Source organism: Capra hircus, chromosome 10 (genome assembly GCF_001704415.2).
Source record: "Capra hircus breed San Clemente chromosome 10, ASM170441v1, whole genome shotgun sequence".
In the NCBI taxonomy this organism is placed as follows: domain Eukaryota; kingdom Metazoa; phylum Chordata; class Mammalia; order Artiodactyla; family Bovidae; genus Capra; species Capra hircus.
In genome coordinates, this window is record NC_030817.1 from 67,140,675 (window position 1) to 67,166,117 (window position 25,443).

General features: G+C 54.8%; 1 protein-coding gene across 2 annotated transcripts; it reads left to right on the top strand.

Annotated features, from left to right (window-relative positions):
* On the top strand, nucleotides 3,564-25,443 carry PLCB2 (phospholipase C beta 2). 2 transcript variants are annotated; one of them, XM_018054456.1, is made up of 32 exons: nucleotides 3,564-3,907; nucleotides 7,456-7,533; nucleotides 8,159-8,227; nucleotides 8,809-8,946; nucleotides 9,073-9,152; nucleotides 9,229-9,282; nucleotides 9,592-9,667; nucleotides 14,450-14,550; nucleotides 14,720-14,886; nucleotides 14,976-15,122; nucleotides 15,293-15,450; nucleotides 15,729-15,811; nucleotides 16,085-16,169; nucleotides 16,739-16,901; nucleotides 17,046-17,155; nucleotides 17,236-17,332; nucleotides 18,218-18,302; nucleotides 18,412-18,536; nucleotides 19,069-19,223; nucleotides 19,765-19,929; nucleotides 20,493-20,592; nucleotides 21,313-21,417; nucleotides 21,586-21,680; nucleotides 21,806-21,881; nucleotides 22,127-22,171; nucleotides 22,297-22,528; nucleotides 22,607-22,772; nucleotides 22,896-22,972; nucleotides 23,063-23,158; nucleotides 23,707-23,764; nucleotides 23,997-24,083; nucleotides 24,400-25,443. In XM_018054456.1, exons 1-32 carry the CDS (start codon nucleotides 3,824-3,826, stop codon nucleotides 24,601-24,603), a joined length of 3,561 nt encoding a protein of 1,186 aa, XP_017909945.1. In that variant the 5' UTR covers nucleotides 3,564-3,823; the 3' UTR covers nucleotides 24,604-25,443. The 2 variants fall into 2 exon arrangements, with proteins under 2 accessions (XP_017909945.1, XP_017909946.1); XM_018054457.1 differs by lacking the exon at nucleotides 22,127-22,171 and having other exon boundaries at nucleotides 24,400-24,745.

The window sequence follows — 25,443 nt, forward strand, 5'->3', positions numbered from 1 at the left end:
TCTAGCAGGGATTGGCATGGGAGGACAGGCAATACCTTCCTCCTGGGTTTCTGCAGAGAACTCTTGATCACCTGCTTTCGTCCCTAAGGGATTAGCAGCTCAGCACCAGCTTACCCAGCCTTAGCCTTGTCCCTGCCTCCATTCATACCCAGCTCTCAGCATGCCTTTGGTGGCTGGGTCTGGAGCCACAGCTGGACATACAGCCAGACTAATGGACAGCCCCTGGTCCTTACTCTCATGCCTGCCTCATCAGCTGTGGGGGCTGTGATGATGGTAAGGTGGTGGGAAGTTGGTGCTTGTCCATGATGTGAGCCCTTGTGCTTATGATGTCAGGAGTACAGGCTGCTTGGGGGACAGTCTGCTTCAGGTCTAAACCAGGAGCACCCCTAACTCAATCTGCCCTGGGAAGGGTAGGATCATACCTTGGCATCAGCCCCTGATCCTCACAAACTGCCGAAAAAGAATCCAAAGAGCAAGTCAGTAAAGATGCTTGTGAAAACGATAGCAATATATACTGAGGAGATAGTAATGAGAAACTGATTTTCTCCTGTCTGTGTCTGCTAACAAGTAATAATATCAACAACAAAACAACAAAAATAATGATAATACTATTGTGCTCATGTGCAGGCCATGTATGAAGTACTTTACATCCATTATATAATTTAATTCTTATAGAGTCCTGTGAGGCATAACAATCCCCATTTTACAGGTGAGAAAGCTGAGGCACAGGAAGGTTAACTATCACAAGACAAACCAGCTAGTAGGTGGCTGGGTTCATAGAGCAGTGATCCCAGCCTGGCTCCCCGTGCCTGACTAGGAAACCGATCTTCAAGGATGCAACATCTGAGCCATTTTCATTTCAAAAGTAAGCTGGTCACTGGCCCAAGACTCACCACAGGCCTCCGGGCTCCTGAACCCCACTGCTTCATCAGGTAAGTCATGGCAGCAGGTGAGAAACCCACCTAATCTGACTCTCTCATTTGTCTGGTAACTGGGCCATCCAAAGACCTAAGTTCGACTTCCAGCACTAAACTTCTCTGATAAACAGGTTGAAAAACCAAAAGCATGGGGTCCTCACACAGAGCTGCCAGGTGAGCAAGTGACCTCAGGACCTGCCTATGGGGCTCCAGGCCACCTGGATCTCCCTGGGAGATAGCCCCCTGTTGCAGCTAACTTCTCACAGTCTTCTACCACCCAAAGCTCGGCCATGCCAAACTCTCCAGCATACCCATCGCCACGACTGACAGACCCTCCAGAGACTTCCCTGAGGATCTGCCCTGCTCAGATTCCCAGCCTTTCCCCAGGAGGCCCGTGCTTTCTAGTGCGCCCAGCAGGGGGCATCCTCACCCTTCCTCCTTCTGCCCTGGGGGTGAGATTGGGAGCCGGTGTGAGGCACTCTCTACTCAGCTCAGCCCAGGAGTCAGTTTGTCAAACTGTGTATTCATGTGACCTCTCTGATTTTCTCTATATCCACTCTACCATTATTTACACAATATTTTTGTCATTCATATTTAAAAATACCTAAATATTTTTGAAGGAAAAGAAGCCCTTTTTGGGCTTCCCTGGTGACACAGACGGTAAAGAATGCCTGCAGTGCAGGAGACCCGGGTTCAGCCCCTGGGTCAGGAAGATCCCCTGGAGAAGGAAATGGCAACCGGCTGCAATATTCTTGCCTGGAAAATTCCATGGACAGAAGGGCCTGGCGGGCTACAGTCCAAGGAGGTTGCAAAGAGTCAAATATGACTGAGCATCTAACACTTTCACTTTCAAACCTTCTTTGATGAACGTCTTCCCCCCTCCCTTCACTGCATGGGTCTCCTGCATTCTGGGGGCTGCTTTGCAAGATGTGAGCAGGAGAGGACAGTTGAAGCTATAGCTGGGAGCCTCAAGAACTGGGTGTGTGGTGGGGAGGGAGGGTAAGGAGGGAGGGGAAATATATAATTATAACTGATTCAAGTTGATGTGCAGCAGAGACCACCACAACATGGTAAAGCAATTATCCTACAATTGAAAAAAAAAAAAAGAACTGGGTCCAGGTAGTGAATGTCATCACTGGGTAAAGATGAGTGAAACTTTATTCTGTGGATTCGGACCTTCAACATTCAGAGGCTGAGATAGAAAGGGTAAAAGAGTAAAGAGCCCTGAAATCCTTGCCCCAGTCCCATAAAATGGCGGGTGGTTGGGGGGGGGGGTCTGTACAGGGTGGGGATTGTCTTTCCAGATTCGGAGAGAAGGCTTCAGCAAGGTGGACAAGAGGGATGGACTTGGGTGCAGGAACAGGGTGGCTGCAGGTGACAGGTGCAGGGGCTTTGGGAAGGGACAAGGATTTCCCTTGCAAAATGCATTCAAACAGACAGAGAGGGAACCTGATCCCAGGGAGGGACTCATCGGAAGAGCAGGAGACACCAGAGGGGCCCACAGATGGGCCCGAGCTGGAGGCATGGGGGAGGAGAGGCGAGAGACAGCAGGACTCAGAGGGAAGGGAGCCTGGCTGAGTGCTTTGGCAGCGGGCAGGTCAGCATGGAGGATTCCCAAGCTGATTTCATAGGCTGTCAGGCCTTACTCCACCCCAGTGGTCTTACAATTGTTTTTCTGAGAGTTATTTTTGTGCTAGGAATCCCCTCAGCTCCAGCCCCCAAAGGGCCCCCCTCTTCCTGCCCTGGGCCAGACTGGCCATCGGAGGCAGTTCTAGGGCCTGGGCAAGGGTCCCGTGGTGACCAGGGGGTGGCACCATGATGGGACCTGGGGCAGAAAGTGGGGCCCTGAGAGGGGAAGGAAGTCCTGGTCAGAGCTCTGGCTCCCCCAGCTGGGTTAAGAAGGGTGATAAGAGCAGGTTGGGCAAGAGGAAGTGGGCTGGACTGCCCTGGGCTATGACAGCTCCCAGGGCCTGGGCCTGGGCTGGAGTAGAGTTAGGGTCATGCGTCCTGAGTGGACCGAACAGAGGCCTCTCTGAACAGCACCCCTTGCCCTAAGTGTTCCCTCTGACAGGCCCCAGTGCAGGGCAGAGGAGGAGGCCTGCAGGAGATCACAGTGGAGGGCGGTGGCTGAAGGGTGCTCAGGGCAGTTGTGTGCCGAGTGGCGACTAGTCAGTGAGGGTCCAGGCCTTGGCCACTCTGGAGGGCTGAGAGGAGGGAGTCATGTGACAGGTGAGGGGTGCAGTTGCCTCACTTGCACCTCATTTTCATGGGGAGGAAGGGTTGAGAAAGAGGAGCTGGGTGTTCAGCAAACTTTGCTTATTCAAAGCACTCAATCCCAGCTGGACCCTGCCCCACCCTCAACTCCCATCTTCAGGGTGGTCCCAGCCTCCTCTTCAGCCTCTGAGAGACAGACTCTGGTGCTCAGGACCCCATCGCTGTGGGGGCCCCTTCCCCCAAAGTGTCCACTTGGGGAACAGTACCCCTAGCTCATGCCCCTGCTGCATCTCATCTGGGACCAAGAGGCCCCTGCTCTGAGGCGACCAGACCTCATGACCTGTCTCTCAGTGCCGAGCAGCACAGAGAAGGAAGCCCTGAGCAGGAAGTGCTGAGGCGCCGGGTGAGGGCGGGGGCTTTGGGGAGGGGAGCCCGGCCTCCATGGGCAGGAGCGGTGACCACAGCCCCCCGCTGCAGGCTGGCGGGAGGAGGCTGATTTAAAAGGCAGATGGGCCTCTGGCCGAAACACTTCGTCCTGCACCCTGTGGGCTGTAAGAGCACCCAGACTTCCGGACTAGCTGGGGCGGGTGCTATGTGAGCCCGGCTAGGCTCCCCTCCTGCCCGCCCTCTTTCCTCCCCTCCTCCCGAGCTCTCTGCCTGCCCAGCCTCTCCAAAGAGGGACTCTTGGCACCATGTCTCTTCTCAACCCTGTCCTGCTGCCCCCCACAGTGAAGGCCTATCTGAGCCAAGGGGAGCGCTTCATCAAATGGGATGATGTGAGTGGGGCTGGAGAGGGCTGATGCGGTGATGGGGTGGCGGATGGGCTGCTGCGGGCTTTGCCAGGGGGACTGGGTTGGTTTATGTCTGCCAGGATTCAGGCGCCCGTGTGGCTTGGCCCCCAAACCTGGGGGTGAGGGTATGTGCCCAAGCCTGTGTCCCTCGGCGGCCAGGGGCTAAGGCTCTGTGTGTGGATGTGAGAGGAGGATGGCTGCTCGGGTGGTCGCAGGAGGAAGCCTCTTTGGGTCTGGGTCTCCCCTTCTCCCTAACCCCCAAGAAGAGTAGGGTGTGTTTCTCCTGGTCTCAGTGAGGGAGAGAGGAAAGGTGCCCCAGAGCCAAGGCCGGACCAGAAGCAGAGGTGAGCCAGGCCTCTGCTCCCAGCATAAGCACCTGCTCCTCTGCACCCACCCCGGCCTGTCCCGGGGATGTCCCGCTCCCCACCAGCGGCTGTGGGATGACCCTGAGCGAGTGAGACCTGGAGGCTCTGCTCCCCAGGCCTGGGAGGGAACTTACAGACTTCTGCTTTTGCCGGCTGCTCTCTGCCTGGCTCCCTGACGCCTGCCTGTCTGCAGGGAATGGGGAAACCACGCTCTGTCCTGCACCTCTGTCTCCATGCGTCTGCTCCTTCTCAAACTGGGCCTCCTTCCTAGCTTCTGATTCTCCTGGACCCTGAAAATGTGTGTGTGGCCACAGGCCAGGCATTCTCTGGGCGGGGAAGGGGAAGGATTTGGGGTCCTCCTCAGGGAGGGGAGGCTGCTGGGCTGGCCTGGTGTGAGAGTCAGAGCTGGCTGGTCCCAGGGAGGGAACCTGAAGGCTGGGTGGTGGGGCAGGAGGGGTGGGCCCTTAGGGCTGGTTCCTCCTCCTCACAGGTGGGATGAGGGGGGCCATGAGTTACGGCTCTCAGGCCTTTGGGACTGGGCTCGGCTGAGTAATCCGGTTGCCATGACTGTGGGGAGTGGCCCGTGGTAAGGGGCCTTCTGCTTTGACAGGAGTGGTGTGGCCACTGCGGCATGGTGGAGGTATGTCCCAGGAGTCTGCGGGACGAGGGAAGTGGCTCAGAATGAAAAGTGAAGTGGCCTCTCTCAGTTCCTCCGGGAAATGTGTGTAACCTTAGCGTCATTATGGACGGGGATGTGCCATGTGGCCTTCTCTGCAAGCCAGCCTCCGTGTACCCAGCGGGCCCGCTGCCCTCCCTGAGGCAGGGCACTGCAGGGTCCTGGACCCTGCCTCCCACGAGCAGGAAGCTCCCGGTCTCAGGCACATGCACTTGCCAGATGAGGCTCTGCTCTCAGACTGCCTTTGGTCCAGCTGGCAGATAACCTGGGTATTGGATAAGTACAGTGCGTCTAATGAGCTCTCAACTTAATTTTGTGTCCCAGAGCCCCTTTACAATGTATTCTGTGGGAGAAGCTCCCCTATGACCCCCGAAGGACACTCAGCCAGTCATGAGACATTCCATCTGCTCTTGGGGAATAAACAAGTCTATGGACTCTTTTCCTCACAAAGCCCAGTCTAACTTCAGAGACTAGTTATCTCAAAATTCCAACCTGACTTAGAATGACATCTTCTACCCCACCTCCAAGAATGGTTTCAGGTGAGCTGCAGACGTTCTGTGAAGGCCTGTGGGGGGATCCCCTGCTCCTCCTCTGTGCCTACTAGGAGTGGGGTGCACAGAGGGATGGGGCAAAGAGGTACTGATGCTCTTAACTGAGCAGCTGCTATCATGGACTGGGCCTGGCAAAAGGTCAAGACTTCTTTTTTTTCTCATGCATATTTTTGAGGATTCTTAGGAGACCCACCAACCACCTTCCCCAAACTGGGGAATCTTTTTCCTTAATTAAAAAAAATTTTTTTGGCCCGTACCACACAGCATGTGGGGGTCTTAATTCCTTGAGCAAGGAAGGAATCTCTGCACCCCCACCCTGCGAAGAAAGTGCAGAATCTTAATCACCAGACCTTCCAGGGAAGCCCCTGGGGATCTCTTACTTAGGGGCCTCCTGGGTTTGTGCTAAGTACTTCAGTCGTGAATGACTCTTTGCAACCCCATGGACTGTAGCCTGCTAGGCTTCTTTGTCCATGGGATTCTCCAGACAAGAATACTGAAATGGGTTACCATAACCTCCTCCAGGGGATCTTCCCTACCCAGGAATTGAACCCATGTCTCCTGCAGCTCCTTCATTGCAGATGGATTCTTCACCCTTGAGCCACCAGGGAAGCCCAAGGTCCTCCTATCATTTCTATTTCAGGAGGTCACTTGAAATTACTTCTTCAGCCCCTCAGAATCCAGTTACTGCTTTCAGTTTCTTGCAACTTTGGCTTTGCCCCTCTCCCACGCAGGCCCATTTTGGACCCAGAAAATACGGATTTATTGCCCTACAGACTCTGGGGGTGTGGGCTCACTATCACACCACTGTGACTCTCTCTCTCCAACAGTCAGCCCGTATGTCACCCATTCGTTTTCCCAGGTAGGTGTCAGACCCCACAACCTCAGGGGTGACAAAAGCGTTCCAAGTGCAGGAGGTCTAAGGTGAGGGGTCAGGCCTCCCCACCCTCCCTTGGGGAGGCAAGGGAACGGAGTTCACAACATAGCTTTTTCCAGAATTAGCAGTGTTCTCTTCCCTCTCATATCCTAACCACCCCGGATTTGAGAACATTTTTCTGGACCATTTCCTTTGTAAGTTTTGCATTTGTTCTGGTTTGGTGTGTAGCAACTACCGTGCCTTGTTGGAAACTTCAGCTTTCGTATCTTGTTATTTGTGCATACAAAGACCATTAAGATAAAAGGCAGCCTGTGTGCTCTGTGAGTGGAACAGGAGTTCAGAAGGGAGTTCATTCTTCATTCACTCACTCCTTCAGCAAACATGGTGCACAGAGCTCATGGTCTAGGAGAGGCTTGTTTCCTGGGAGTCTGTGAGCCCCTGGGGATTTCTTAGATAGGGTTCTACATCTGAGAACCGGCTCTTACCCTGTTGTTGCAGCATGTCTCAGGAAAGGCTTTCCAGAACCTCGTCTTTGATGATATTTTAGGCAAGAAAGTTTGGGTGCTTGTGTTGGGAGGTGGGAAGGCATGTGGGACAGTTGGGTGGTTGGGATCCACGGATGGGAGGACTGGGCAGGCAGGAGCTAGGCTGCTTTGCAGGGATTGGGTTCTCGGCTCTCACTGTGTTTAGTTCTCCTGGAGGTAGCATGGAGTCTTGGTGAGGAACATTCTACTCCAGTGGTTGAGTTGTGGGCCTTGAAAACAGGGTAAGGTGGGGGCCAAGACTCTTGCTTGGGATCTAGAGGGAGAACTTTTGTTTGGGATTTAGAGGGGAAACCCTCTTCTCTTCCAGAAATGTCATTTCCAACCCTCTACCCCTTCCCAGCCCTGGTTCAGAGCTTTTAAGGCTTATACCCCGCCCTTAGCTCTGGAGAACAAAGAGAAATACCCACAGACCCCTGGGACAGCCACCTCCTAGGCAGACGGTGAACTCTGAAACCCCTGGCTAGAGCCAGGAATGCTCAGCCTGAAGTTTCAGAGCAGGGGGCTGACTCCTTCTCTCTGCAGGAAACGACGACAGCCTCTCCGGTTATCCTCCGTGTGGATCCCAAGGGCTACTACTTGTACTGGACATATCAGAGTAAGGTGAGGCAGCCCCTGTCTACCATGGCCCCGAACTCCTGCCGATCTGTCGAATCCAAGCAGCCTCTTGACACAGGGGTGAAGGTGTGGATGCCAGCAGTATAGAGTGACCTGAAGGGGTGGCTCCATGAGACGCCCTGTGGGTGGGCCTGGCTGCTTTGGGAGGGAGGACCCCAGTGAGGCCCACGACTGCCTTGGGCCCCAGTGCTCCACCCTTAGCATCCCTTGGAGAGAGAGAATGGAGTTAGAATTGCTGCCAAAGGCTGATTCCCTGTTTATGGTTCTGGGTAACCTTGAGGGTCCAGAGAGATCAGAGAAGTCTCAGCACATGGGCAGAAAGAAGGGTGGGGGTGTCTGGGGAGAGTGCATCTGGGATGGAGGTGGGGAGATGAGGTCACAGCTGCCCAGTAATTTGAGTGGCCAGGAGAGGCGTGGCTATAGAGGAAGGGAGGAGGGTCGCATGAGGAAGGCGAGCCACTTGCTGAGAAGGGAAGTTTGCAATCTGGGAGACCCCACAGTCTTGGCATCTAGAAAAGGCAGTTGGCCAAGATGTGAAGGGGTGTAAAGCTTCCTGCCCTTCATCCTCGATCTGATGTCTTGGTCCACATCCCGTCTTTGCTGCTACTAGGAGATGGAGCTTCTGGATATCACCAGCATCCGGGACACCCGCTTTGGGAAGTTTGCCAAGATGCCCAAGGTAAGTGGGCCCGGAGGAGACCAGGCTCAGCACAGCCATCAGCTCCATGGGGTAAGGGTCCCTGTGGGGGCGGGGAGCCTGATCTCTGGAGCGAGCCAAGGGTCTCTCCCTCAGCCATGAAGGGGTGTGGCTGCCCCCTGGCTTGCTGGGGCTTTGGTGTCAGGATACAGTGAATGGAGATGTTGCACGGCCAGCTCTTGCCCCTAGAGCACCCCAGGCTGTCTGGGAGGTGTGGCTAGCCCCCTCTCCCCTGCCCTCCAAATGCTTTGCCTGTTTTTGCCTAATGCTGGTAAGGAAGTTGGAGGAAGGGATTGGTGGGAAGCAAGATTCCCTGAACCTGGGGACTAAGAATCTGACTTCAAATGAGAAATGGCAAACAAAATACACAGAACTTGCAAGCCCCACGGTCTTGGTTTGTCTCTTCCTGTGGGCCTCTCCTTCCATGGCTCCCACGATGGGCACAGATGAGATGCCCTCCAGTGAGCCAGATTTCACGTGGCTGAGAAGGAGAGACAGGGGATCCACGGTGCAGAGGGCCAGCGGCACACTGCTGATCCCCACTGTGTCACCACCCGCTGCAGAGCCAGAAGCTCCGGGAAGTCTTCAACATGAACACCCCCGACAACTTCCTGCTGAAGACGCTCACAGTAGTATCTGGCCCTGACATGGTGGACCTCACCTTCCATAACTTCGTCTCCTACAAGGAGAACGTGGGCAAGGTGTGTGGGGAGCACAGGTCTGGGCCCTGGGGACTGCCCGGAAATCCCGAGGGACGGGCCTGGGCTGTGGGGTGAGGTGGCACCTCTGGGGGCAGGGACCTGACCGCTGTGTTTGGGGTCCTGCAGGACTGGGCTGAAGACGTATTGGCTCTGGCCAAGCACCCGCTGACGGCCAACGCCTCCCGCAGCACCTTCCTGGACAAGATGTAAGTGCCCACCTGCCTGGCCTTCAGGGTTAAGTGTGCGGGACTGAGCCTTGACAGGCTGCTTTCTGCCCACCAGCCTTGTGAAGCTCAAGATGCAGCTTAACCCTGAGGGGAAGATTCCCGTGAAGAAGTGAGTCTCCCCTATTCCCTCCCCACATGTCCTCCCCTTCCCTCCTCCAAGCTCTTCAAAGCCTTCCCTCTCCAGGCCCGACACCCCTTCTTTGCCTGATGCCTTTCTCAGCTGGTAAAGAATCTGCCTGCAATGCAGGAGACCTGGGTTCTATCCCTGGGTTGGGAAGATCCCCTGGAGAAGGGAAAGGCTACCCACTCCAGTATTGTGGCCTGGAGAATTCCATGGACTGTATAGTCCTTGGGGTCGCAAAGAGTCGGACACAACCGAGAAACTTTCACTTTTCACTTTCACTTTCTCTGCTCTCAGTTTTTTCCAGATGTTCCCTGCTGACCGCAAGCGGGTGGAAGCTGCCCTCAGCGCCTGCCACCTCCCCAAAGGCAAGGTGAGTGGTTCTCCTTTCTCAGCCCACTCCTAGCATTCTCCTCCTCACCTGAGTTGCCTCTGGCTGGAGGGCAACTTAGGCAGGCCTCATGGGAGTGGGGAGGGCAGAAATGATGGTACAGTTCTGGCCAACAGCCTGAAAAACCAGGTAACTCTGGAGCCACCGATTCCTGACATCAGGAGCAGGGACAGAACCAGGGCAGGGGGCTGAGGTGCCCAAGTTCAGAGTAGGTTGGTCTACATTCCTTCAGCTCAACACATGAAAACATCTTTCTTTCTACCGGTGTGCTTGCATGCTCAGTCATGTCTGACTCTTTGCAACCCCATGGACTATAGCGCATCAGGTTCCTCTGTCCATGGGACTTTCCAGGCAAGAATACTAGAGTGAGTTGCCATTTCCTTCTCCAGGGGATCTTTCCAACCCAGTGACTGAACCCAGGTCTTCTGTGTCTCCTGCATTGCGGGCGGATGCTTTACCACTTGAGCCATCAGGGAAGCCCCTTCTTTTTACTTAAGTAATTAATTTTGAATTACAAGTTGTATGCGGGGTCACCTATGAGGTACCTTAGGTGACTTACAGAAAGGAGCTGTCTGGGCAAACACAGCTCTGAGCCAGGGTTCCTACCTGGTGGGGGTGGATCTCAGGCCCCCATCCTCCCTTGGCCAGTGCCTCAGTATAGAGTACCACCCAGAATCCATGGAGTCTTGTCTCCTGATAAGAATTTGGAATGTTATAAATAAATAAAACTGAGGCCTCATTGACCACCTGTCCACATGCATCCCAGGAGGAATCCTTCCCTGCGGTCAGCTCTATGGAGCTGGGGACCCCTTGGTGCCATGAGTCACAGGGGATGCAAGCTGGGGGTTGGGGAGAAGGTGTGAGTGGGCTCCTGCTAGGGCACCATGGCTGCTGTCAGTAACATCCATGCTTCTTTACTCCCACCTCCTGAGCTCCCACCTTGGCCACATCCTCCTTATTGATCAGTTCTCCAGCGTCGCAGTAGGAGCCCCTGAGCCATCTGTGCTTGTAATTGGTGGGTCCAAGGTTCAAGTCTAGCTCGTCTGCTCAGAGCCTCTGCTCCAAACTGAGACCGATATTGGCTTTTCAGAGTGAACCTGGAAAACAACTGATGGGTTTTTCTGGAATGAAAAGCAAAGGCACAGAATTCTTGAATGCCACCAAATCTACTTTTCATTTCTGTTTCTATAGATTTGTCTCTTCTGGACAATTCATGTAAATGGAATCATACAATATGTGATTTTTGATATCAAGCTTCATTCATTTAGCACAATGTTTTCAAGCTTCATCCATGTTGTAGCATCTCTCAGTACTTCATTCCTTTTTATTGTGGAATAATATTCCATGGTGTAGATATCTGTTCAACAGTTGATGGACATTTGGGTCATTTCCACTTTTTGGCAATTCTGAATAATGCTTCTGTGAATGCTTTTGTCTGGACATATGTTTTCAAGTCACTTGGGTACATACCTAAGGGTGGAATTTTGGGGTCATATAGTAACTCTATACTTAATATTAAGTATGACCCCAAAATTCCACCCCTAGGTATGTACCCAAGTGACCTGAAAACATATGTCCAGACAAAATCGTTCATTAATATTTAGAGAAGGCAATGGCACCCCACTCCAGTACTCTTGCCTGGAAAATCCCATGGACGGAGGAGCCTGGTGGGCTGCAGTCCACGGGGGCGCTAGAGTCAGAGACAACTGAGTGACTTCACTTTCACTCATTGGAGAAGGAAATGGCAACCCACTCCAGTGTTCTTGCCTGGAGAATCCCAGGGACGGGAGAGCTTGGTGGGCTGCCGTCTCTGGGGTCACACAGAGTCGGACACAACTGAAGTGACTTAGCAGCAGCAGAATACTTAATATTTTGAGGAAATGCTAGACTGTTTTCCAAAACGACCACACCATTTTATAATCCCACTTGCATTGCACAAGTGTCCCAATTTCTCCACGTCTTCACCAACACTTGTTACTCTTTTTTTATTTTTTACTTTAGTCATTCTGTGTGTACAGTATCTCATTGTGGTTTTATGCTCTTTTTCCATTTGGCTACACCCCCTGGCTTGTGGGATCTTATCTCCCTGACCAGGGATAGAACCTGTGCTCCCTGCAGTGGAAGAGTGGAGTCTTAACCACTGGACTGCCCTTCACTGTGGTTTTGATTTGCAATTACCTAAGGATAATGAGAAGGCATTAGCTTGGAGAAGGCAATGGCTACCCACTCCAGCATTCTTACCTAGAAATCCCATGGACAGAGGAGCCTGGTGGGCTACAGTCCACGGGGGTCACAGAGAGTCAGGCACGACTGAGCGACTAAGCATGTACACACGGTTTATCCAGATTTTCTTCAGAATGTTTTTTAAAAGTGCAAAACCCTTTAAAGTGTTTACTAGTTGCATTGGTTTCCCTGGCTGCTGTAATAAATTACCACAAACTAGGTGACCTGACATATCAGAAATGTATTCTCTCTTGGTTGTTGTGGCCAGATGTCCACAATCGAGGGCCACGCTCCCTCCAGAGGCTCTGCAGGAAACTCTTCCCTCGCCTCTCCCAGCTCTGGGCGGCTGTTGGCATTCTTTGGGTTATGGCCACATCTCTCTTTCTGCTCTGTCTTCACATTGCCTTCTGCTCTGTGTAATCTCCCTATGCCTCTCTCTTATAAGGACACTTTTGTTGTAATTTCAAGTCCACTGAGATAATCCAGGATAATTTCATATGAAGAGCCCAAACTTAATTACATCTGTAAGACCCTTTTTCCAAATAAGGAGACATTCAAAGGTTCTGGGGATTAAGATATGGACATATCTTTTTTGGAGGTGACCTTTAGCCCACTTCAGTCTGCCTTCTGGATCCCCAAATTTCTGTCTGTCCCCTGTGCAAAATATATTCACCCCACCCTAATATTCCCCAAAGTCTCAAACCTGAAGTTTAAACTCTCATCCAAACATCATCAGTTCGAAATTCCTAAATCTCATCTGTGTGTGTCGTCACTCACTTGTGTCTGACTCTTTGTGACCCATGGACTGTAGCCTATGAGGCTCCTCCGACCATGGGGTTTTCCAGGCAAATCTCATCTAGATCAGCTAAATCAGCAACAGGTCAAAATCCTGGGGCAAAATTCCATTACATGTGTGAAAGTGAAGTCGCTCAGTTGTGTCCGACTCTTTGGGACCCCGTGGACTGTAGCCCACCAGGCTCCTCTGTCCATGGGATTCTCCAGGCAAGAATACTGGAGTGGGTTGCCATTTCCTTCTCCAGGGGATTTTCCCAATCTAGGGATCGAACCCAGGTCTCCTGCATTAGAGGCAAACGATTTAACCTCTGTGCCACCAGGGAAGCCCTATTACATCTGTGAATCAGTGAAAAAGACAACAGGGCTCATGCTTCCAAAATGCAGTGGTGTGATAGGCATATGATAATAGTCATAGACATTCTTATTCCAGAAGGAAGAAAATGGAACAGACATAGAAAGGAGTTCCTTGTCCTGATGATTTTCAGAAACTGGCCCAGCAGAATCCCCTTCCCTGGTGGCTCAGATGGCAAATGCGGGAGACCTGGGTTTGATCCCTGGGTTGGGAAGATCTTCTGGAGGAGGGCATGGCAACCCACTCCAGTGTTCTTGCCTGGAGAATCCCATGGACAGAGGAGCCTGCAGGACTGCAGTCCATGGGGTCGCAAAGAGTTGGACACGACTGAGCAACTAAGCACAGCACACAGGCTAATGATGTTGAGCATCTCTTCATATGCTTATTGGTCATTTTCATATCTTCTCTGGAGAAACATCTATTCAAATCCATTGCCCATCTTTAAATTGGACTGTCTTTTACTGTGGCATGGTCAGTTACTGGATATCAGTTATTGGTCAAATATTGATTTGCAAATATTTTCTCCCATTCTGTGGTCTTTTTACTTTATTGACAGTGTCCTTTGGAATACAATTTTTTAAAAAATATGGAGCACTTCATGAATTCATGTGTCATCCTTGCACAGGGGCCATGCTAACCTTCTTTGAAGGAATATAAAAATTTTAAATTTGGATGAAGTCCAATCTGTCTATGTTTCATTATCATTCCTTGTGCTTTTTTTGTGTCTCCAACTATTGTTGTTGAACTGTCTATTTCTCCCTTCAATTCTGTCAATTTTGCTTCATGCATTTTGAGGTTCTGTTGTTAGGTGCATTGTTTATATGCAAATTGCTTTCTTTTGAAAATTTATCCTTCACTTAAAAAGAAAAAGATAGCCCACAGCTTTGACAAACAGCCCCAGTTGCTTCTCACCTCTTTCCTTTCCTGTTCTGGTCATTCTTAGTTCAAATTCTGTCTTAGCCAAGAGACTCGTGCTCATTCACTCAATCGTGTTTGACTCTTTGTGACCCCACAGACTATAGCCCTCCAGGCTTCTCTGTCCATGGGATTTTTCAGGCAAGAATGGAGTGAGTTGCCATTTCCTCCTCCAGGGGATCTTCCTGACCCAGAGATTGAACCTGTGTTTCCTGCATTGCAGGCGGATTCTTTTACCACTGAGCCACCTGGGAAGTGACTAGCTGAGGTCAATTCAGGGGCAAAGCAAACCAGCTAAGATGCTCTCTGCTCAGCAACAAGGGCCTTGAAAAGTAGGGGCTCAGGGTACCCTTGATGCTCTTCTGTCTGCCCTGAGCCATCCCTCTCCCCAGGTCCCCTTGCACAGGGCTGGGCCTAGTCTGAGGTTCCTAGTGTTGGGAGGTGGACCCAGGAGTCATCAGTGACTCTCTATCTCCCAGAACGATGCCATCAATCCCGAGGACTTCCCAGAATCCGTGTACAAGAGCTTCCTCATGAGCCTCTGTCCTCGGCCGGAAATAGATGAGATCTTCACTTCCTAGTGAGCTTCTTGGGCTGGGCTGGGCTTGGGGAAGGGGTGGTGGCTGAAATTCCCACCTGCCATGCTGATAATTAGGTGATGTTGCTGGAGAAGGGGGTTGTCTGAGCCCCCTCTCACCCCAGCCCAGGGGATCTAGAGGGGGACCTGTGCTCCTCTCTCTGGCCTGCAGCCACTCCAAGGCCAAACCGTATATGACTAAGGAGCACCTGGCCAAATTCATCAACCAGAAACAGCGTGACTCCAGGCTCAATTCCCTGCTGTTTCCGCCAGCGCGGCCTGACCAGGTGCAGGGCCTCATCGACAAGTATGAGCCCAGCGGCATCAATGTGCAGCGGGGTGAGGACTGAGGGAAACTTGGGCCTTCCCATGGACCTTTCCCATCCCCGTAACTAGGCTGCAACCCTGACAACCACCCCATCCCCCAGGCCAGCTGTCCCCTGAGGGCATGGTGTGGTTTCTCTGCGGGCCGGAGAACAGTGTGCTGGCCCAGGACAAGCTGCTGCTGCACCACGACATGACCCAGCCACTCAACCATTACTTCATCAACTCCTCCCACAACACCTACCTGACAGGTGGGCCCTGGCGACCTCACAGCCAACCTCTCTTCTTCTGGGCCCTGTTCCTGTCCCCTGAATCCCCTGCAGGGGTTGCCCACAGGACAGCCCCCGTGATGGAGAGGGGCGGGGCAGAGCAGGACTGCCCTGGAGTGAAGCCTCTGCCTCTCGCCCCTCCTCTGGCTCAGCTGGCCAGTTCTCAGGCCTCTCCTCTGCTGAGATGTACCGCCAAGTGCTGCTGGCAGGCTGCCGCTGCGTGGAGCTGGACTGCTGGAAGGGGAAGCCCCCCGACGAGGAGCCCATCATCACCCACGGTTTCACCATGACCACAGACATCTATTTCAAGGTAAGACTCGGTGTGCAGAGGCTGGTGACAGGAGCACTATTGAAGGGCCCTGGGCCAAGAGCCTCTGGGGGTTGGGGGTGGTGAAGCAGGAGAGGAGGGATGGCTGGGAGGCCTTGGACCAGCATGGGGACTAGAAGGGACCAGAAGGGACAGGGGCCAAGAGTCGCCCTCCAGTTCTATACGTGTGTTGAAACTGGAGAGTGGACAACGGTGCCTTTTGGGGAGTGGAAGCACAGCACTGACCTCCTTCTTCCCCACGGGGTCCCTTTCTCCTCCAGGAAGCAATCGAAGCCATTGCAGAAAGTGCCTTTAAGACCTCCCCTTATCCGGTCATCCTGTCATTTGAAAACCACGTGGACTCGTGTGTATCCCGGCCACCCAGCCTTGTTCTCTTCCCTGGCGCTGTCTCCCACCTGCTGCTACCCTCGCCACAGTCATTCCCCAGCCTCTTAGCCATGCCTTCCAGCTCCCTCCTAGGTCTCCTCACAATCTCCTTGGGACTGCGGGCTCTCCTGCCTCTGTCCCTGCCTCCCCAAATTCCTGAGCCCCTGATCTGGGTCATCAGGGGGCACAAAAAGATGGATAAGAGGGTAGAGAGGAGCAGCTGAACACCACCCACATCTGCTCCCTGCAGACCCCGCCAACAGGCTAAGATGGCCGAGTACTGCCGGACGATGTTTGGGGATATGCTGCTCACAGAACCCCTGGAGAAGTTCCCGGTGAGAAGACTTCACTGTGGGGCATCTGGGGCTAAGGGCTGGGGACCCAGGGCAGGGTGCCAGGATGCTGGGACTAACCTCGAGGACTGTTGGGTCCTATTGTCTACCACATGTCAGACATCATGCTGGGCTTGAGGGGCATGTCAGTGGCAGAGGGGCCAGTCCCAGCGCTCAGACTGCTTACCCTCTAGTTGGGAGGCAGACAAGTAACCATGCCATTATAACCAGTGGCTGCTTTAGGAGTACTTGGGGCTCCAGATCTGGTCCTGGGGATTAGGGAAGGCTTCCTGGAGAAGGTGATTATTAAGCTGTAACCTAAGGGAGATAATGGATTTATCTTGATGACAGTGGGCAATGGTGTTCCAGGCAGACTGAATAAGGTGAGAAAACATCACTGAGGAGCTGGGATAAGTTGGGTCAGACAGAGGACTGGTGCCCTAGGTGGAGTGAGGAGACATGAGGCTGGAGAAGTAGGCAGGGGGCAAGTGGAGGGCAGCCTGGCCTGAAGGAGCTTAGGCTATACCCTGAAGGTGAGGAGATGGCTGAGGCCTCTCTCTCTTCTCCCACAGCTGAAACCTGGCATCCCCCTGCCCAGCCCTGAGGATCTCCGAGGCAAGATCCTAATAAAGAACAAGAAGAACCAGTTTTCTGGCCCTGCATCCCCCAGCAAGGAGCCGGATGGGGAGGCTGAGGGTAGCAGCCCACCCAATGGCCCTGTGGGTGAGGATACAGGTGAGCTGGCCTGGGAGGAGTGGGGGTGGGCGTGGGCATGGGGGAGCATCTGGAATGGGAGAGAGGGGATGGGCCTGAAGGGGAGAGCCAGCCTGGTGTGGGGTCTCCCGGTGCCCCCAGTACTGACGGAGCTGTATGTGGCAGTGTGGGCTGGTGAGGAAGGGGCTGAGTTGGAAGAGGAGGAGGTGGAAGAGGAAGAGGAGGAGTCGGGGAACCTGGATGAAGAAGAGATAAAGAAGATGCAATCAGATGAGGTGTGTGGGGAGTCCTCCAGGCGGGGGTGTGGGGCCGGGCTCTGTTCTGGCCTCTTCTCTACCCTCCCCCTCCTCCCTAGGGCACAGCGGGCCTGGAGGTGACGGCCTACAAGGAGATGTCCAGCCTAGTCAATTACATCCAGCCCACCAAGTTCATCTCCTTCGAGCTCTCTGCCCGTGAGTTAGCACGGGGTGGTGGGAAGCTGGAAGTCAAGATTCGATGCAGGAGAAGGCCCTTTGGACGTGTGTCCTGACACCAGAGCAGCCTGATGGGTGGGGGTGAGAGCCCGGCAGGTCCTCCCCTCCCTTGGGCTGGGAGCCCTGTCTATAAATACCCAGCAGAGGAGCCAGGCAAAGGGCATGTTTAAGTGGCAGTGGCTCCCAGTGTGCTGTCACTGTACTGGGAACTTGGCAGCAAGCAGAATGCTCTGGAATGTGTCGGTGACAGGCAGGTCATTTACACCAGGCCACCTCAGCTGGGCGTCCGGGGGCTCCTGTGGTCTCTGGGGCATGAGAACTCCTGGGAGGGTGTGGACGGCAAAGACACCAGCCAGAGCGCAGTGCCTGTCCCCTTCCCTTTCTGAGTGCACCCGTGCTGTTTACCTTTATCTTCTCTGGACATGCTCACAGTGAGTTCCTCTCACCCTCTATGCATGTCCCCATCACCAACACCTGTTTCTGTGTCCACTCTGCGATGCTTCTCATCCCTGAACCCCCAGCCTGCGCCCTTTCCTGTGCACCACTCTTGCTGTGGGCCCCTAACCTCTGTGCCCTGTACTTCATGGCACGTTCCTGACCCCTGGGCTCATCTCTGTGTGTTCCCCACACTCCCTGTGTGTGCCCAGGGCATGCATCCCACCCTCCAGGGCTCTGGCACTCACAATCCACCCCTGTTGTGTATCCACTGTGCATACCCTTTATCCCAGGACACACCGCTACCCACAGAGATCTGCACATTTCCTGCCCTGGGACTGGCCCCTCAACCCTCAAGCATACCAAAGGGGAGGACAGGTTTATGGGAGGGGACAGCCTGATGTGGACTCTCCGTCATTCTCTATGCAGAGAAGAACCGAAGTTATGTTATCTCCTCCTTCACGGAGCTCAAGGCTTACGACCTGCTCTCCAAGTCCTCAGTGCAGTTTGTGGAGTATCCTTGAGACCTCTGTAGCCAGGGTCCCTGGTGCGGTGGAGGGGCGGGGGTCCTGGGATGAGGCTTGTGGGTCTGTGGTCCTCCCGGTTCCTATACTCCATGGCAGCTACAACAAGCGCCAAATGAGCCGCATCTACCCCAAGGGTACCCGCATGGACTCCTCCAACTACATGCCCCAGATGTTCTGGAATGCTGGTTGTCAGATGGTTGCCCTCAACTTCCAGACGATGGGTAAGGGCATGATCAGGCCCTTAAGAACCTTCCCCTGCCCCTCCCACATTTACCCCTTCCCTGGGGAGGAGGAGGTGGTCTTTGAAACAGACTTGGGGGAGCTGATGTTCAGTTAGGCTGATGCAGTTAGGTGGGTGCACGTGCAGGTGTGTGAGCGTTTAGTGCCTCGGCTCATACCTGTGTGACTGCAGGTACACCAGTGTGTATGTGGTGATGCCAGAGTGCTGGCAAGGGTTCTGGCGTTCTGGCCGCTCAGCCTGAGTGGGGCTGTGGGAACCCCTGCTCCACTGGTCTCAGCTCCCACTCTGAGTGTGAGGTCTGGTCGTGGTTTTGATCCTGCTGACTTCGGGCTGGGGGCCCTTCCTGAGAGATGAGACCCTAAGGAACCAATATGGGATATGAGAAACCCTCATCCTTACAGCCCTCCCAACCTCCCTGCTCACAAGACGGGAAAGGCGGGGAAATGTGGAAAGAGAGGCTGTGTGCAGACTCAGAGCTGGGGCTCCCTGCCTGACTGTCCCTGTCCCCCCAGACCTGCCCATGCAGCAGAACATGGCGCTTTTCGAGTTCAACGGGCAGAGTGGCTACCTCCTCAAGCATGAGTTCATGCGTCGGTCGGACAAGCAGTTCAATCCCTTCTCAGTGGACCGCATCGACGTGGTGGTAGCCACCACCCTTTCCATTACGGCAAGGCCCTGAGGTGGACAAGTAGCCGGGAGGGCTGGGGTCTTGAGTAAAAAGACACAGGAGCCCCACCCCTCCATTCCCAACCCCCTTCCCTGATATCCTGAAAACTTCAGCCCCAGCCAGTTTCGTGCAGTAGCAAGTTGCCTTGGAAACTGCCTCCTCCTCTGCACTGGAGGCTGCCTCTTGGTCCCCATGGAAACCAAGGGGAAGGGCTGAGGCTGGGTTGGGGGAGGGGAGAAGAGTGGGCAGAGTGGGGCAGCAGGAGCCCCAGGCCCTGGGGGAGGGCCCTGTTCCTTCCTCACTGGGGAAGGAGGTGGGGAAGCCCACACCTCTTCCCTGAATGCTGGAAACACCCTGGATGCCAGAGCTTAGCCGTAACCTTTGAGCCGCACAGCCTCTACTCTGTGGCCAGAATTGAACAGGGCTCTTCCCAGTACCCAAGAATGGATGTTTCAGCCAGGGGGCTGGAGGACTTAGGTTCTGGGCATGGCCTGAGTAGGAAACTGATACTGATCTCCCGTGCCACGGCCCACCCCTGCAGGTGATCTCTGGGCAGTTCCTGTCAGAACGCAGCGTGCGCACCTATGTGGAAGTGGAGCTGTTTGGCCTTCCGGGGGATCCCAAGAGGCGCTATCGCACCAAGCTGTCACCCAGTACCAACTCCATCAATCCGGTCTGGAAGGAGGAGCCCTTTGTCTTTGAGAAGGTGGGGGTGGGGCCTAGGGCAGGCAGGGGCTGGGACCTGCCCCTCCTCCTTGGTCTCTACTTGTAGAAGAGGATATACATAAAGGGAGTTCTTTGAACCTCCTCCTCTCCTCACCCCTCACCTGTGCCTCCTGAGTTTCCAGAGTTCAGAAACCAAGTTTACAGAAATTTACTTGGTGGGCAGGTTTTGTGTGTGTGTCCAGGTGTGTAGGCCCATGCTTGTTCATGTTAGGATTAGAGGCAGAAATGTGCCCTCTCAGACCAGGGTGCGGGGGCCCAAGGAATCATGGGGGTCTTTTGCGCCCACTGAATACTTGTTGACAAAGCTGCCAAGGGCTGTCTGCAGCAGGCCCCCGGAGCCCAGGCCATATACCCAGCTCTCTGCCCTGTGTGGACCAGCCGTGACAGGAGCTGCTAGGATGGCTGTGTGCATGGCTTAGAGTGGGCCTTTTGTCCTCAGCAAACCTGGTAACGTTCTCACACTGACCCTAGATTTCTGGAGCCAGGAAGGCGGAAAGCCTGGCCGCCCCCTCCCCACTCCAGCCTGTCCTGAACTCTCCCCAGATCTTGATGCCTGAGCTGGCTTCCCTCAGAGTCGCTGTGATGGAGGAGGGCAACAAGTTTCTTGGACACCGCATCATCCCCATCAGTGCCCTGAATTCTGGTAAGGACAGGGGTCCTTCTTTGCTGTTCCCAGTGGGTCTGAGACCAAGACCAGTATTAGGATCCTGTCCACAGGATGGGGCAGCTTCAGGAAGGTAGCCCTGTCATGTTATCAGCCCAAGAAAGTGGGGCAGGAATAGTACCTCTCCAGGAAACTGACAGAGGTTGAGACCTCTGCCCACCCAACTGAATGTCTAATTTTCCGGAATTTCTGGGGCAGTTTCCCAAGCAGCTAACACTCACTGGGCACTTAAAATGCTTTAATGGCTTATAACACATTCTCACTTTATTTTGAGAATAACTACATGAAGTGGGCTTCCCCAGTGGCTCAGTGGTAAAGAATCTGCTTGCAATGCAGGAGCTGCAGGAAACACAGGTTGGATCCTTAGGTCAGGAAGATCCCCTGGAGGAGGGTATCGCAATCCACTCTAGTAGCCTTGCCTGGGAGTATCCCATGGACAGAGGATCCTGATGGACTACTGTCCATAGGGTCGCAAAGTTGGACATGACTGACTCCACTTAGCATGCATGCAACCACATGAGGTAGACACTGTTACCCCCATTTCACAGATGGGGAAAGTCTCAGAGACTTAAAGTGATCTGCTCAAGATCACACAGCCAGGAACCAGACTAAAGGCAGGAGTGTTGAGTACTGGGCTGCTGGTGAGCAGCGCTGGAAGCAGTGGGCTCTGGCTCACTGGCCACTTGGTATGTCCCACAGGATACCACCATCTCTGTCTGCACAACGAGAGCAACATGCCGCTCACCATGCCTGCCCTCTTTGTCTTCCTGGAGATGAAGGACTATGTGCCTGACACCTGGGCAGGTAGGAGGCCCATGGAATGCCGGGAGCCCCAGGCTGTCCATCCTCTCTCCTTTCTCCTCAAGCCAGCCTCCAGAGGAAGGTAGAACAGGGCGTCCTGGGGCAGGCGAGGACGGGAGAGGCTCCGAGGCACATCTCCTTACCAGGCCTACCATATCCCTGTGCACCCAGATCTCACGGTGGCCCTCGCCAATCCTATCAAGTTCTTCAGTGCCCATGATAAGAAGGCTGTGAAGCTCAAGGAAGCCATGGGAGGCCAGCTCGAGGTCTGTGTCACCAGGTCTCCTGCCAGGGCCCCCCACAGGCCTGCCCCATCTGGGGGATGATGAGGGTGGGGGTGGACTCCAGGGCTCAGGGTGAGAGGCACCTTCCCAATCCACTCTCGCAACAGGGTCCCTTCCCTCTTGGGAATCACCCTGCCAGCCAGGTCAACGGGGCATCGGCTCCAACAAGCAATGGGTCAGCAGGTAGGCGCTCGGTGTCCTCCCACCCATCCGAAGGGCATAGGCACATCCTAGCCTGGGGGCAGCTTTTCATTAAAAATAAAAATAAAAAGGAGAAGACTTTCACCTGGGGAGGGAACAGCTGCGTGTGAAGCCTCGGGCTGGGCAGTGCTCAGCAGGCGGCCCACACGGTCACGGGACTGGGCGGGGTGCAGCCGAACCCGGGGGCCCGCAGGGCACCCCAAGAGCCTCGCCTTTGGCTCTTGCAGCAGCCGGGGCCAAGGCCAGGGAGGAGGCCACGAAAGAAGTTGCGGGTAAGGCCTGCTGAGTCCGAGAGAGAAGTTGGGGTCGAGTTTGGGGAGGGTCGAGGACTCTGTGGCGGGGGGCGATTCCCGGGGGCGGTTCCCGGGGGGCGCACGCCTCACCCTGGCCCTCACAGAACCGCAGACCGCCAGCCTGGAGGAGCTGCGGGAGCTGAAGGGCGTCGTGAAGCTGCAGCGGCGCCAGGAGAAGGAGCTGCGGGAACTGGGGCGGCGCGGCGTGCGGCGCTGGGAGGAGCTGCTGCAGAGGGGCGCGGCGCAGCTGGCCGGGCTCGGGCCGCCGGGCGCGGGAGTCAGCGGCGGGTGCCGGGGCCGCAAGCTCGGCCCGGGCAAGGGATCCCGCAAAAAGAGGTAAGGGCGGTGGCGGTGGCCACGGCGGCGGCGCGGATGGCCTGGGGCTCACAGCCTGTTCCCACGTGGCCGTCTCAGGACCCTGCCAGGCGAGGACACCGCCGGGGCGGCGTCGGCCGAAGGCCCCGAGGGCGAGGACGTGCGCCTTCGAGAGCTGAGGGACAGGCTGGAGCTGGAGCTGCTGCAGCTGGGCGAGGAGCAATGCGAGTGTGTCCTGAAGCTCAAGGAGCAGCACGCGGCCCAGGTGCCAGAGTCCGGGAGGGGAGGGGAAGGAGAGGAAGCGACGGCCAGACCCCACACCTTCCGCGCATTGCACATCGACGGGCTTCTCTTCTGCTTGGCTTAGCCGGTTCTTCCTCTCCCTCAGCAAATGACCAAGATGATGGAGCTGGCCAGGGAGAAACAGGCTGCAGAGCGGAAGACCCTCAAGGAGACCTTGGAGACGTATGCCTGCCTCCCTTCTGCTTCTGACTCTTACCTCCTAGCAAGGCCCAGGCCGCAGGAAACGTCTTCCTGATGCCTGTTTCTCTGCAGTGACACCAAAGAGATGAAGAAGAAGCTGGAGGCCAAGAGACTGGAGCGGATCCAGGCCATGATGAAGGTCACCACAGACAAGATGGCTCAGGAGAGGTGAGCCCTGGAGGGGAGGCACAGGACTTAACTCCAGGCCTGGTGCTGAACAGGAACCACTCCAGTGGGAAGGGGCCTCCCTACAAGGGGATCCTGACTTGCTTCTCAGTCTGCTGGTTCTTGAAAGGCGATTCCACTTCTGTTGCCTCTGAATCAAAGAATGTCCTCCTTAGGCAAAAAGCAGATGCCACCACTGTTTGAGCAGAGAGGAGAATTTACGGGGAAATTAAACATGCCAAGAGGGAAGCGAAACCTTGGGACAACTGATTTCCACCTACACTTTCCCATGCATGCCTTGAGGAACAGTGCATTTTAGTGAGGAAGCCCCTTCCCTCAGAAGGCCCCCAGGGCTCCCAAAGGCTCCTCAGGTCCTCCATAGGTCTGTCTGCTTACCCCTCTAGCTGGTTCCCAGACCAGACATAGATGTGCCAGCCACAGATGATTCTGTGATGAAGTTCTCATTTTGCCTACACCCTGTGGAGACTTTGTCCTACCCAGCTCTTCTCAGTGGCCTCTTACCTCATCTGAGATTCTGATCACCCCAACAGGTTGAAGAGAGAGATTAACAACTCCCACATCCAGGAGGTGGTGCAGGTGATCAACCAGGTGTGTTAGAGCTATGTTCTTCCCAAACACACTCTCTCTGAGGGAAGAGGTGGTCCCAGGCCTTTACTCTGCCCTTAGGAGATGCACTGTCTCGGTTGGCCCAGGCAGCTAGGGATGGCGCAGGAGGCAGTGGGGGAGGGGCTGCCCCTTGGCCATCTGGGGTTCTAGTATTTGTGCAGAGGTTGGGACACCAGCCTAAACGGGTCTGTATCTACCACTTACTCCTGCCCAGATGAAGGAGAACCTGGAGAGGCACCAGGAGAAGTTGGAGGAGAAGCAAGCAGCCTGCCTGGAACAGATCCAGGAGATGGAAAAACAGGTGGGGGCTCCAGGGTGTAAAGGGACCGGGCTCTGGGGAGCTACCAGTCAGGAGGTGGGAGGAGAGGAACTGGCCCCTCTCCCGAGGGGTCAGGGCTCTGGTTCCCAGGGGGTCATGAGGCATTTCTACAGATCTCTTCACTTGGTTGGCAGACCCTCCCCTGGGAAACCCCCTGATGGGTTCCATTTCCCACCCTGATCTCCGGGGCAGTCTGAACAAACCAGGCATCTCCGGGTTCAGTTCCACTGTCCTGGGGAGGGAGAGGGGGGCAGGTGGCCCATCCTGAGACAGTGGGTATTCTTCACTGTCCCCACAGTTCCAGCAGGAGGCAATGGCAGAGTACGAGGTCAAGATGAAGGGCCTGGAGATGGAAGTGAAGGAATCAGTGAGGACCTGCCTCCGGGCCTGCTTCCCCTCTGAGGAGGAGGACAAGCCTGAGAGACCATGTGTGGTCTCCAGGGAGCTGTGTGAGCAGGACATACTCACAGAGCAGGCAGAGACCCAGGAGAGCCACCTCTGATGCCCCCATCCCATGGGGACATCCTACAAGGACATTCATTCTTTTCTGGGACATGGCTCCAACCCCTGGAGGAGAGGGCCCCTTGCGTTCTGAGGTGCAGGAAGCTGGAGCTCCCTCGGACACTGGAGCTCCTCCCTCAGCTGCAGGCTAAGGTGGAGGCTGGAACCATGTGGGGCCTCTCTGGGGCCTTGAGGCCCTCTCCAAGCCAACATCCTGCTCCTCCTCCCCTCCTCTCTGAATAAGTGTCACATATTTGTGGAGGGGAAAAATATGACCCGGGAGGCAGGAAATGGTGTTCTGGCCCCCCACTCTTGCCTTTCCTAGTGAGCCACTCTGGACTCCGTCTCCTCTCCTGGAGGTTTAGACCTGGCCACCTGGAACCTCCACTCCTGCCCCTGTAGTTCAAGCAGGGCCAAATTCCAAAAGCTCCTGACCTAAGGCAGACGGCTTAGCCTGGCTCCTAGGCCCCGTCTCCAGCTTGCCCTGAGTTGACCTCATTGTCAGTTCCCGGATACAGAGTCTGGCACTTCCTTCCAGTTCTTTGGGGATGGATGGCTGCCTCCTGCCTATGGGGGATGGGAGGCTGATGTGGAAAAGCTGCCTCAGCTGTATGACCCTCAGGCCACTGAGACAACTGGGGCTGGGGGAGAGGGGAGAAAGGCAGTCTGTTGTGCTCTCTCCCACCCAAAGCCCAATCACCCCTTTTCCAAGACCTGGGGGCATTTCCCAGCATGTGCCCCCGACTCAGACTGTCTGACAAAGTCAGCACCATTTTCTCTCCTGACTGTATGAGGTTTATTTATTTTTCTCTAACTCCTACTAAAGAACCCTGTCCCAAGA